Source organism: Megachile rotundata, chromosome 2 (assembly GCF_050947335.1).
Source record: "Megachile rotundata isolate GNS110a chromosome 2, iyMegRotu1, whole genome shotgun sequence".
NCBI classification, from domain to species: Eukaryota; Metazoa; Arthropoda; class Insecta; order Hymenoptera; family Megachilidae; genus Megachile; species Megachile rotundata.
In genome coordinates this window covers 22,743,656-22,756,678 of record NC_134984.1, presented here as the reverse complement: position 1 = coordinate 22,756,678, position 13,023 = coordinate 22,743,656, and the positions used below count along the sequence as shown (strand labels likewise).

The 13,023-nt window shown below is 29.0% G+C and overlaps 3 protein-coding genes across 10 annotated transcripts; 2 read left to right on the top strand and 1 right to left on the bottom strand.

Moving 5' to 3' along the window:
* The first annotated feature begins 87 nt into the window (after positions 1 to 87).
* Positions 88 to 3,321, top strand: LOC100880129 (lariat debranching enzyme). 2 transcript variants are annotated; one of them, XM_012293738.2, is made up of 8 exons: positions 88 to 284; positions 362 to 653; positions 766 to 866; positions 940 to 1,419; positions 1,848 to 1,981; positions 2,396 to 2,503; positions 2,676 to 2,888; positions 2,967 to 3,321. In XM_012293738.2, exons 1-8 carry the CDS (start codon positions 88 to 90, stop codon positions 3,152 to 3,154), a joined length of 1,713 nt encoding a protein of 570 aa, XP_012149128.1. In that variant the 3' UTR covers positions 3,155 to 3,321. The 2 variants fall into 2 exon arrangements, with proteins under 2 accessions (XP_012149128.1, XP_076396777.1); XM_076540662.1 differs by lacking the exons at positions 2,396 to 2,503; positions 2,676 to 2,888; positions 2,967 to 3,321 and having other exon boundaries at positions 940 to 1,775; positions 1,849 to 2,094.
* Positions 3,322 to 4,118: 797 nt separating this feature from the next.
* On the bottom strand, positions 4,119 to 9,300 carry Usp10 (ubiquitin specific protease 10). The gene is made up of 9 exons (XM_012293732.2): positions 8,943 to 9,300; positions 8,212 to 8,398; positions 6,752 to 8,113; positions 6,452 to 6,650; positions 6,121 to 6,370; positions 5,956 to 6,042; positions 5,709 to 5,873; positions 5,413 to 5,641; positions 4,119 to 5,325 (listed from the first exon to the last, which is right to left on the bottom strand). Exons 1-9 carry the CDS (start codon positions 8,970 to 8,972, stop codon positions 5,039 to 5,041), a joined length of 2,796 nt encoding a protein of 931 aa, XP_012149122.1. The 5' UTR covers positions 8,973 to 9,300; the 3' UTR covers positions 4,119 to 5,038.
* A 188-nt stretch (positions 9,301 to 9,488) lies between these two features.
* On the top strand, positions 9,489 to 12,220 carry LOC100879689 (ribokinase). Of its 7 annotated transcripts, none has more exons than XM_012293727.2 (8): positions 9,762 to 9,903; positions 10,202 to 10,345; positions 10,710 to 10,842; positions 10,922 to 11,048; positions 11,169 to 11,330; positions 11,408 to 11,499; positions 11,599 to 11,787; positions 12,011 to 12,220. In XM_012293727.2, the coding sequence occupies exons 2-8, from the start codon at positions 10,296 to 10,298 to the stop codon at positions 12,185 to 12,187; spliced, it is 930 nt and encodes a 309-aa protein (XP_012149117.1). In that variant the 5' UTR covers positions 9,762 to 9,903; positions 10,202 to 10,295; the 3' UTR covers positions 12,188 to 12,220. The 7 variants fall into 7 exon arrangements, with proteins under 7 accessions (XP_076396865.1, XP_012149117.1, XP_076396846.1 ...); XM_012293731.2 differs by lacking the exon at positions 10,202 to 10,345 and adding an exon at positions 10,564 to 10,624 and having other exon boundaries at positions 9,790 to 9,903; XM_012293730.2 differs by lacking the exon at positions 9,762 to 9,903 and adding an exon at positions 10,564 to 10,624 and having other exon boundaries at positions 10,053 to 10,345.
* Positions 12,221 to 13,023: the final 803 nt, after the last annotated feature.

Below are 13,023 nucleotides of genomic sequence, written 5' to 3'. Positions count from 1 at the left end.
ACTGAAAACAAATTGATACAGCTACCTACAAAGTAAAGGAACTTTGTAGTTATTTATAAAGGTAAAAGACAACAATAAAAATTCAAGATGAGGATAGCTATAGAAGGTTGTGCGCATGGTCAGTTAGACATTATCTATGAAACCATTCAAGAAATGGAAAAATCTGATGGCAAAAAAATAGATTTACTTATTTGCTGTGGAGATTTTCAGTCTACAAGAAATTTAACAGATTTAAATTGTATGGCTATACCTGATAAATATAAAGATATGTGTACTTTTTACAAGTGAGTTATATATAAATTAACACAAAATTGTGTTTATAGTATTTAAATTGTTTCAAATACGTTGTTGCATATTATAGATATTATTCTGGTGAAAAAGTTGCTCCTGTGTTAACATTGTTTATTGGGGGAAATCATGAAGCATCAAATTATCTTCAAGAATTGCCATATGGTGGATGGGTAGCTCCTAATATTTATTATTTTGGCTATGCTGGTGTAATAACAATAGCTGGTATTAGAATCGCAGGACTATCAGGCATCTATAAAAACAAACATTGGATGCAAGGGCATTATGAAAAGCCTCCATATACTGAAAGTACAATTAGAAGTGTATATCATATCAGAAATTTAGAAATATTTAGATTAAAGCAGGTAATATATTGGTTTTTATTGATCTATTGTGAACAAATTATCAGGGGAGTGTTTTAATTAATTATATCATATATCATTTAATCACATCATTTACTACATATTGACTTAATAGCTTACCGGTAACATCGATATATTCTTGTCACATGATTGGCCAGCAGGAATAACTAAATATGGAGATGTAAATATTTTATTAAAAGGGAAACCTTTTTTCAAGTAAGCCAATCAGTTTTTTTATAATAATTACAATAATTTTAAATATTTGCAATACCCCACTTTTTTATTACAGAAATGATATAGAGAATAATATGCTTGGTAGTCCACCAACTATGGAACTCTTAGAACATCATTATCCGAGCTATTGGTTTTCTGCACATTTACACTGTAAATTTGCAGCTCTTGTTCCTGAAAAAGGAGGAACAAGAGTAACTAAATTTTTAGCTTTAGATAAATGTCTCCCAAAAAGAAAATTTCTTCAAATACTTGAATTAGAGCACAATCCAAATTTACCATTAAAACTGCATTATGATTTAGAGTGGTTGACAATATTATATTTGACAAATCATTTATTAAGTGTGAAAAGTGGAATTCATTATATGCCTGGACAATATGGTAATACTAGATGGGTGTTTACACCAACTGTAGAAGAAAAAACAAAAGTTCTAAACAAATTTAATCATAGTTTACAAATTCCATTGAATTTTACACAAACTGCAAAATCTTACAACCCTGATACTTTAGATAGTTCTTTTGAACCACCACAAATGTTTATAAATAATCAAACTACCCAGTTCTGTAGTATGTTGGGTATTGATGATCCATCTGTTTTATTACACTTGATGAATAATACAAAAGAATATAAATCAAATGAATTGTTAATGGAAACGTCATGTGAACAAATATCAAGTTCCAATGAAATTTCTATTTCTTTTGAGGAAGATAATGGTTTAAGTTCAACATTTAATGGAACTTTAAGCGATGATTCATTTAATCAAACTTCACCCTTAAATTTATCTCCAAAAAGTAATAATGAAGAACAAGATTTAGAAATATGCAGTATTAAAGAAGCAGATGGGAGTTTAAATAATTTGACATCTATAGTTAATTCTAATTGTACAAGTGATAGTGAGTGACACATGATTATAAATTTTACATTATATTCTTTCAATTTTTATAATAAATTTTATTTATATTTCAGGTAATAATCGTACTATACAAATTGAACCAAATTATAAGAAATTTAAACGTCGAAATTATTCGATATATTCCAACACGCTTTAATTATAATGAAATATTTCGTTCAGTATTTGAACTTGAAATATTTGTTCTAATTAAATGAATGTTGTATATAAAAAAAAAAACTTTGATAAGTCGTGTATATAATGAAAAGATTTATCTTTTTGTAAAATATTTTTTTATTAGTATTAAAAAAATACTATAAATATTATTGTGTACTTCTGATTATTTTCTTTTCAACTAATAAAGACTCTATAGTTGAGTATTCATTGCTATATATGTATATTTATATTCCTATTAACATCTTTGTTTGGATACATAATCCTTATATTATACTTATGTATATGTGTTATGTATTAAAGGCTCGAAGTTGAGGTTAGGAAATTGTACATGTTCCACTAACGAGTGACATCGAGTTCTAAGCGATCAAGAAATAAACAAAAAAAGAACAAATGTATACATAATGACTGTTATTGTTTATAATAGATAAACATACACTTATTATTAATACAAAATGGATAAATTAACAATTATCTCGGGAACATTGTTTCTCGCTGCTGATCTATTCGCAATTGTCAGTTTAGCAATGCCTGATTGGATTATTACTGATGTTGGTGGTGAGTAATCGCAAATAATTCGCATTATTAATTGTTATAATTATGTAATTTTTATTTAAATAAACTTACGTATATATATAAATATGAATTGTATCTTGTAGGATTTTTTTAATAAAATTTCAATGAAAAAAATTTGCTATTCTTAATTGTTTATATGCTCATTCTTTAATAGGAGATACAAGATTGGGATTGATGTGGTCATGTATGACCTTATACAACAGACCTCAAGTTTGTTATAGTCCAGATTTACAGCCAGAATGGTTTATGGCTCTTGTTTGCATCTTTGTTGGTTGTATTTTGATAACAGTAACAATAATATTGCTAGCTAGTTCTCATTGGGATCGTAATGTTATTCCTTATGCCAGATGGGTAGGATTTACAGCTAGTATGTATAATGATACTAATAAATGTTTCAAAAATTAATGTTATGGAGTAATTAAAAGAGAATGTCAAAACATTTTAGTGGTGCTATTTTGTCTGGCAGCAGTTATATTTCCAATGGGCTTTCACATTGATGAGATTGGTGGACAGCCATATCAATTACCTAACTCGCATCAAGTTGGTATTTCTTACATTTTCTTTGTGTTAGCTTTATGGATTACAGTCATTTCAGAATTATTTGCGGGCAAAGTTTGCCTCCCACATTTTTAGCACCTATCATTTTCTAAGTGCTTTTGTGGCATTTGTTTGATCTTGCTAACAAGTATTGTATATTTTGACATCAGTACTACAATATATAAGAGATCTTATATCTGATTTGTGATCATGTAAAGCAACTATAATTACATAAATAAAAAACTTGTAAATGTATTGAAAAACTTTTGTACATGTATCTTTTATTTATTAAAATATATTATGTAGCTGTAATTTTGCATAAATTTCACAGTTCTTTGTTTGTAATAATATGATACAAAAGAATAATTATTATGTTGGAAATTAGGTGTAAATATTTGAGATAATAAATATTTTATAACAAATAAAGTTTTTATAATATATATACACATTTTTTATTAGTTTCTATAAATTTTAGATATATATAGTATTATATATATATGTATATATATATATATATATATAATATTTACATTTCCATAGGAAGTAAATCAAGGATATTATTTTGTATTTTATCGCATAAATATAAACTATAAAATTTTACTAAGAATACTTCTTATTTACATTATTTAATGAGTAGAATGTAAACAAGATGCTTTGCAATGGGATTTTTGTAACTTTACTGTTTTATCAAATCGTTACACTTACATGTTACACGGCTATTTAATATTATATTAAATTCGAACTAAACATACAAAGTTTTATGCAAAACAAAAGTAGAAACAGAAAAGTTACAAAATATTAGCATTAACCTAAAGCAAAACAAAGATTCTTAATATGTAATACAAAAACCAATTCAATAAACACTAATCTGTGTATTTCTTATGAAATCTTCAATAAGTACCTTGAAATAATTTAAGCATTTTAACAATAAAATAATATAGTTTCTTAACTTCTAAGCCGAAGTTTTGGTTCTTTAAATTACATGTGCTACAAAAAGAAAAATAAAAAATAGATCTTTACATGCATTGACATGTATGAAAAGAGGATACATAAATTTGTCTTTTCTTTTTTTTTTGCTTTTGTGTTTTTTTTCGCATTTTTTCCCTTTTTCTTTTTTGAAAGAATTAGACGACATAAATCTCACATATGTGTTTGGTACTTTTGTACACAAATTTTGTGTTTATACAATCTTCCTCGTTAATAATATTAATATTCCACCTTACCAATTATTTCTTTACACCGAAAATTTATATTTTTAATTCTTTTCTTAAAAATTTACTTTATTTCTATAAATGTACTATGAGCAATGGCTAAGCAACTTTCATATAATAAAGAAATTTGTATTAAATTATTATGTAATAAAGAAATTATTGATAAGTTGGAATAAGTATTTATAAAGGCGTAGGAAGGTTATATACAAAAATAACTTAAGGCATAAGGTATACCACTTTTTTTTTCAAATATATATAAAATTTGCATTTCGTAGAAATTTTGTCATTAAAGTAGAAAAACTTTCCTCTATTTTTTTTCTTTTTTTCCTACAAGATTATTAATATTTTTTTCTCTCAAATATTGTATATTTATAATCGGATAAGAAAGATATGTACAAGAGATCTTGACATTTAATATTTTCATAAAATGTAATATATATAAGCGTTTATGTAACTTCAATAGAATTATGAATGCCAAAATCAAAACTCTTATTTAACTTCAACTTTAACTATTTTTTTTATTTTGTGTACCAAGAAAACTATGCATAAAACTCGTAACAACAATCTTAGTACAAATATTCGATGGAAGTATAGTTTGTCGAAAAGAAATAGTTTTCTATTCTCATACGATATTGATTATTAAACATTCTCTGTATTTAGATATAAATATCAACAAGAACCACAAAACTTGTAAAAGCTATTCTTTCAAACTGTTTCTTTAGATTCAGAATGTAATTTTTCTTATAGAATTTAATTAATGCTTTTCGTTTTAACGTCCTTTACCACTATTCGATTGATTATTTCCAATAGTATCGCATCTTCGATAATATAATAAATATGGAACTCTGGGAGGAGTTGGTTTTAAAACATTACTTTCAGAAACTCCTTTTAACGAACTATCGTCATACCTGACCCACCCTCCGTATCCTACGTGAAAAGCATCTGTAACATAGTGACCTTTCGTTGCTTCTTTCCCATCGTGATACGTAACTGCAAATAGTTTATAATGTTTTTGTTTTGGATTCAATTTTTTCACAGCATTTGGCGATAAAAATTCTGAAACAAACATATTTAATATTTCCATTTCTTATTGTAAATCATTTATATTTTTATTAAAAAGTAATGATTGATATGTCTACTTACTGCTATCTAGTTTTAAATCAACAGGAAACTCTACACTTTTTACAATTTTTGAGCAAACATCAAGTTTATAATCGAACCATTTTAGATGCAATATAAGAATGACTGGTAATTCTTCCAAAGTTACTTGCTTCCAAGCTTCTATTTGTTGTTTTGTTTTACTGCACGTCATTCCTTCTAACTGATCTTTTCCAACAAGAATTTCGAGTGCACCTTTCACGGACTCTGCTTTCTAGAAAGTATATTTTAGTTGCGTGTTATTTTATTGCAATTTTATAATAAAAGAAAAACATGTATACCTCAATATCAAGTTGTAACGTAAAAAAGGGTTGGACGTTATCTGTTGGTTGTTCCCCTGCTCGTGATACTCTAGATCTTAACTGTCCACGAAATATATCGGATAAGGGTGTTCTTCCAAATTCGGTACATCGTGTAATAGATCCTTTATTTTTTGGACCCATTACCTATAACATTAAATATAATTAATATTTGCATTTTTCTGTCGTCAATTATTACATTACTTAATGTCATCAATTTTTATTTTACCTTCCACTCCTCTTCTCCGTTGTTGTAGTTTACATTAGTTTCAACGTTAGTCGTTACGTTGTGGTCGTTATTTACTAATTTAATGAGCTGAAATAATTAATAGTCGGTTATTTCAATTGTATCGATAAGATCCGGATAAAATGAATATTATTATGATGATCATACTTCAAGCATTTCATCATTGATACCATTCAGAAGGCACGAAAGGAATTCTTCTGCATCTTCTTGCCGTCCTTCTACAGAAAATACACCTGCGGCTGACGTATTTTTTAACATTGTATATACATAAGAAGGCTCGAAAGCCACTCCACTTTGTATGTCTACTATTGTATCTTCTCCTCGTTTATTCGCTCTATCTTTTCTTGCCAGACGTGCAGCATCTGATAAAGGCGTAAATTCGTGTACGAACTTGATCCTATATCATCAAAAGAAAATGTAATTATATCACAGGTTGTACGTGGGAACCATGAAAAAGAAACATTGTTCTTTCACTTACATGTTATCAATAAGTGGAGTCGAAGACATTTTACTTAGACTTTTAGAATGTGGTAGAGCCATCAGAAGATTATAAAATGGCGGACAAGCAAGCAAAGCTTGCAATATACTATTAATGTAACAGTAATTGCTACGATTTGTTAATCCTCTTGGTAATAGGCTCACAGTTTGTTTATCCATTTGATAATTTAATAAAAATTCTAAAAAAAATTAAAAACGTATTTAAATCGTATGTAACATATGATTATGTTACATCTAGAAGACTACTCTTTTCCTTTAAATTTATTCAAATTATACATACCACCCATTCGATAAGCAATAGGATCATTGAAACGATTTTGTAATGACTCTGCTTGCGGGTTTTTACTTTCATTAACAACACTTTGTATACTAGATGAAACATTTTCATTTGTAAAAATTGTAGTTCCGCTGTGTTGGTCTTTATCTATCGACTGTAACTGTGCTTTTGACGCCGGATTACTTTCTGTGATTGAATTAATAGGTAAAGGATTAATTCGTGCCGTTGGTTTATAATTTGATGGAGTCGATTGCATTTCTGTATTTCCTTTTTTCAAGATACTAGCCCAAGACACGCTAGATGCAGCTGGAGACGGTGCGGTAGATATATTGACAGGTGTATTTGGTGTTTTAGTAACAATTTCATCTTGTGAACTTTTTGCAGGAACATCTTCCTTTTGTGCTTCGCTTTCATTTTTTGAAACTGATTTTGATAACGTTTTAACAACAGTAGTTTTAATACTAGAAACAGTTTCGTTTTTATATTCCTTGTCGGTTTCTCCATTTTGTTTCACTTCAATGCTACTATTAATATTCACACATGGTACATCATTTTTTTCAGTCCCGTTACAATTTTCATTTACAGTAGATACAATATTGTGCTCTATTTTAACATTAACAGGAGGTACCTTCCCATTTGTATTTGAATTTTTTCTATTGGCAGTATTTTCGTCCGCGGTATCAGTACATTGTTCTACTTTACTGTTATTTACAGTTATTACCGTAGTAACTATATTGGTCTGTGAAGAATTATCTTCTTCATTTACTTGATGAAATGGTTGTTTAACAGGCGTATAAACGTTTTGCACACGTTTTTCATGAGGCTTCACGTTCTGTACTTTTGTACACTCTTGAGTAGGTTGAGAAAGCATAGGCGTCGTCTGTCGAACGCATCTCATATTTCCTGAAGGATGATGGTACGGAGGATATCCGTATGCTGGTTGTGCATGGGGATGTGTATTTGTATGTGTATGAAGATTTGGCTGATAAATAGCTAATGGAGGATAATGAACATGACCAGAAAACTGCTGTTGTTGTGTCTGATCTGGATACATAACTACAAAAGATAATGGTGGATGAAATTGTCCCTGCTCCCCTACATATCCTGGTTGCATTTCGTTAGCAGGATTTATTCCACGGTTGAAATTATCTCTTCTTATTCCTCTTCCTCGATTATTTCTTCTGTTATTTTCTCTATTACAGTTGACATCATGAATTTCATTTCCAATATTATAACTAGGATGAGAATACGTCATTGCTGGCATAAATGGCTGTATATGACCATCTGTTGGAACAGGGTATATAGGTGGTCCCTGCCAGTCACTGCACATTATTTGTTGAGTGTACGAAGATGGAGGTGGAATTGCTAAATAATATATAATATTTTATAACATTTGGAAATTACATAATTTTCAATAAATATGTAAATATACTTATAAGCATGCTTATTTTAAACATAATTACCATTATGATACCACTGATTTTGTAGTTGTGGAATTTCTGTTACAGAGGTATTGATATCATTGTTAGCTTCAACTGTATCCCATGGTAATTTTAAGGCATCATTAGTGACATTGGATTTTAAAATACCTAGTAAATGATTCTTGTCATTATCGTTTAAATCGTGTAAATCCAAAAATTGAAAATCAAGCTGAAAATGAAATAGGATAATAATTAATATGTTATATGACATAAAATATTAGTAAATTAAATATACTTTAAAAAACACTTTTATAAAATTTGTTTTTAACATAAAAATAGATTACATACAATGAATGCATAACATTCAGAATTTTAGGTCAATCAATAAATAGTTAGCAGTGTTACCTTCTGATTTTATTTTTCTACCTGATTATGTATTACTATGATATTATGGAATTATCAATGAATCATTACAAAAGTTGATGTAGGAAAGAAAATTAATATGAATAAAAAATTAGTAACTTACACAATAAAATACAACATTGTTTAAAAAGAAATATATTTTTAGTTAACTTTACACGATATATTACATTCTTTATATACAAACAAGATCATTCAATTGACTATAACTTTATTTCATGATCAATGATAGATTCAACTTCATCATGTAACCATAAACCTAACCTTACATACTATAGACATTATAAAATTCCTTGTGATGATTGTAATACTTTATAACATGTTTAATAAATATTTTTACTGATTTATCGTACCTCATTTCGAACATCCATGGCTAAATCCATACACGGTATAAAATATTAAAAACAATACCAGCAGAGAAACATGGGGCTCCGGTAATTTATGTCGGCGATAAAAGGGGGTCGACGTTGATATCACTTACTTTTGTCTTTTATTTATATGGGAGTTACATAAAAAAATGTATTCAATTATAAAAATACAATAATTGTATTATGTTTGTGCAAGAATAAAATGAAGAAGGGGAGTACGAATTATTAACAAATTACACAATATGAATGATCATATTTCGACACTTGTATAGTTAAAATGGGCTAAGCACGTTGTTTCACTGCTGTTTCTTCTGTCTGCAAACTTGGCGTCGCCACTATCTGTTAGTGTTATATGGTTACTGGTGTTTTACGAGTGAACTGAAATTAAGATAAAGCATCACTAAAATTTCATTTATTTCGACAATTTACTATTAGACATTTATAACATTTCAATATTTGGCGTATTGTCCATTTTAGTTATAGAGATGTAACAATAGGGTATACACGAGTAACTATATAACATAAAGGATTGTTACATTTTTATCTAATCCGCGTAAGTATTTTCGCTCATAGATGATATGTACAATATTTTGAAAATCTCTACAGAAAAAAATGCATATAAAATTTTCATAACGTCAAAAAATGATTTTTGTTAATCTTGCAATTTGCATACGGCGCTTTTATTTTAATAAGAAGCTATTTTAGTGACGGTAGATAAATACTTATTTCAACTATGAAATTCATGTACAAGTCGATAGATGGCAGCGAAACGATTTTCCGAAATCTGTTATCTATGTTTACACAAATTTAAAAAATGTATATCAGTTAACACTTTTTTATTGTTTTGTTTTTAAAGTCAAGTGAAATCTCGTTATTTTCCATGATTACTTGTTTGTTTTATTTCATAGTGTGTCAGTTTGAAATTGTATCTATTATACATGAATTGGTATGAGTTATATATACATTTAAAGCTTAATGAAACATGTATTTGGAAAATATCATAATCAATAATAAAAATTTTATTTTCGATAATAATTTTATCCCACATATTACTATGGAACTAAGTTTATTTAAAATTGATCCTTGTTTTGTATGAAATGTACTAATTAGTTAGGTTATATGTTTGTTGAAATAAATTGTTTATCTATTTAATGAGTTCATTGGTTTATACGATAACTGTGATAAAAATTGATAACAGGTTTTAATCGTTTACAAGAATATCTTTCGTGCTTTTTTATTTAAAGGAAACAGTTTCTAGACGAAAGTCAGTACTTATATAACCTCGCAAGAGTTTCTTACTTTAAAATCACTACTCAGTGATCAAATTAATTATTAAAAATGTCTCCAGGAATTACTGTTGTTGGTTCATGTATGATTGATTTTACTTGGTAAGCAATAACATTTACCATAAATATAGAAATTTTGCAGTATAATTTTTACATAAACATTTAATTGCAATTTAGTTATTGTAATTACTAACTACTGAATTTAAAAAGATTAATGAAACAACATGATGTAAAATGATATTTTATGTAAATTTGATGTCAAATTTTAAATAATATAATATACCTAATTATGTTCCTTAAAATAATCTTTGTAAAAGCAGAACTTCAAAAACATTAAGGGAATGTATAATGAAGGAAGAAAGTAAAAATATAAAACTATAGGTATTGCATTGGTTGAATCATTTAGATAACATTACACAAATCAAGTCATTCTTTCTAATATAGCCAGGATACATTTTTGTTGTAGCTTCTCTCCACGTTTACCGAAATCTGGTGAAACATTAATTGGTAATAATTATGAGATAAAATATGGAGGTAAAGGTGCCAATCAGTGTATAGTAGCTAGCAGACTTGGTGCTTCAACGGCAATGGTTGCTTCTGTATGATTCTTTTCATTCTGTTTGATTTTTTTTTTATAAAAGTTATACAAACATTTGTTTTAACCGAGTTCTCGTACAGTTAGGTAATGATATTTACGCGCAAGAATATTTAAAGATATTTAAGAAAGAAAATATAGATGCTTCGCATGTTCAAATACAACCAAATCAACACAGTGGTATAGCGCATATAACTGTTGCAGACAATGGTAAGTATTAAATAGACTGCAGATGTCTATGTATCTTTAATATATGGGATCTTAAATTATATTTAAGAGTTGTTCCGTGTCTTGAACAGCCATAAACTTTACACATAAAATTGGTTTTAGGCGAGAATAGCATAGTAGCCGTGTTAGGATCAAATTCGTTGTTAAGTCCGAAACAAGTGGATTCTGCAATAAACCTTATCAGGGATAGCAATGTTTTATTATGCCAATTCGAAATACCTTTAGAAACCACATTATATGCTTTAAAGCTTTATAAAGGCCATGGTTAGTTGTACTTAAAAATGGTCATTGTTCTTTGGAGCAATCATTTTAATAGTTACACAAAATATGGTTTGATATAGGTCTGTCAATTTTGAATGGAGCTCCTGTTATAGAAAACATTGATCTGGAATTGCTAAAATTTTGCGATATATTCTGTGTCAATGAGAGCGAGGTATATACAAATTAGATCATATTATGACAGCATAATGTTTTAATTAAACAGAATCAAGTCAAATTAGATTGACAGGTACATTAATGCATGTATTTGTAGACAGAGGCTATAACTGGAGTGGAACCTATGGGATCTTTGAACATGCAGAAAGCTATTGATATACTATTAGATAAGGGTTGCAATACGGTGATACTTACTCTTGGAGAACGAGGAGCTGCATATGCATCCAAGAATGACAGAACTGTTAAATTGGTCCCTACCACATCTGTTCAACCCATAGATACAACAGTATGATTACTGATTTTACTTATTTAATCGCTCAGAACCTAGGTTTCCTGCATAGTCTTTAATTCTTTCCATACGTTAAATAGTCTATGGGCTTTTTTTAGAAAAAATTCGTTGATCATTGTTTTAAAATATCACCATAAAATTATAATGTTTGGCAATTAATGAACAGACTAAAAAATAGTAATCTTTATAATTGTTATTAATGTTAACGATATGTGTACAGGGAGCTGGAGATGCATTTCTGGGCGCTTTTGCATATTTCAAAGCTTACCACCCAGAACTATCAATGAACGAGTGTGTGCGAAGAGCTTGTGTGATCGCTACAGAATCGGTGTTGAAAATCGGTACGCACGCGAGCTTTCCAACCAGGAACGATCTGTCGCCTGATTTGTTCGTTTGAACGAATTAAAATTGTGTTTGTTAATTGTTTTTATATTTTTTGTAAGTTATTTTCCTTGTTAATCCCTTGACGACCTAACAAACAAATTTAATCTATCAAATAAATTAGTTAAAAGTAAAAAGTACATTCAAGAATCTAAAATTTCATGAAAAAGTCGAAGCAAAAGTTTAAAACAGAGAACTAATACATATTAAGACAGAAGAATTTTTAATAATTTCAGTCAAACTGGAATTCTGGCATTTATGCAAATAGAATACTTCTTCTGAATTACATGTGCATCTAAATATGGAAACAAGTTCAGCTCGATTCCAAGTTCTATAGTTCGAATAAAAATAAGAGTCGGTTGTTTTTTTAGCGATTTTTGTCGTGTTCTCTTTTTCATCGCAAATAGAGATATCGTGATTGTGTTGCATAATAATTAAAACAATTGACTGTTCGCACCCAAAACCACATATGTGTAGGAAGATCCTAATAACTCGTTAAAATCTAAAAAATTCATTTGAAGAATTTTTCTCGTAATCTCGGATGCAATATAGCGAGTGGTAGGCTTTTTATCCTCTGTCAGCACGTTTTCCGAGGGGAGTGCATCATGTTCGCCAGTGCATATCTAAAGGAGGCAGGAAAATCGAGCGCCTGTAGAAAGAGCACACAGAATACTTTGCCAATAAAATAATTGCGTCAGAGGAACGTCGGAATCTCTGATTGGTGTCACAATGTTACATCAATCGTTGTGACGCGCTCCGTGTCGCGGTGAATTCCAAGCTGCTCGAGAATTCATCGCATCTTCCGCGAATCGGACGTTTTAACGCAGCTAGAAAGGTAAAGAACAGTGATCG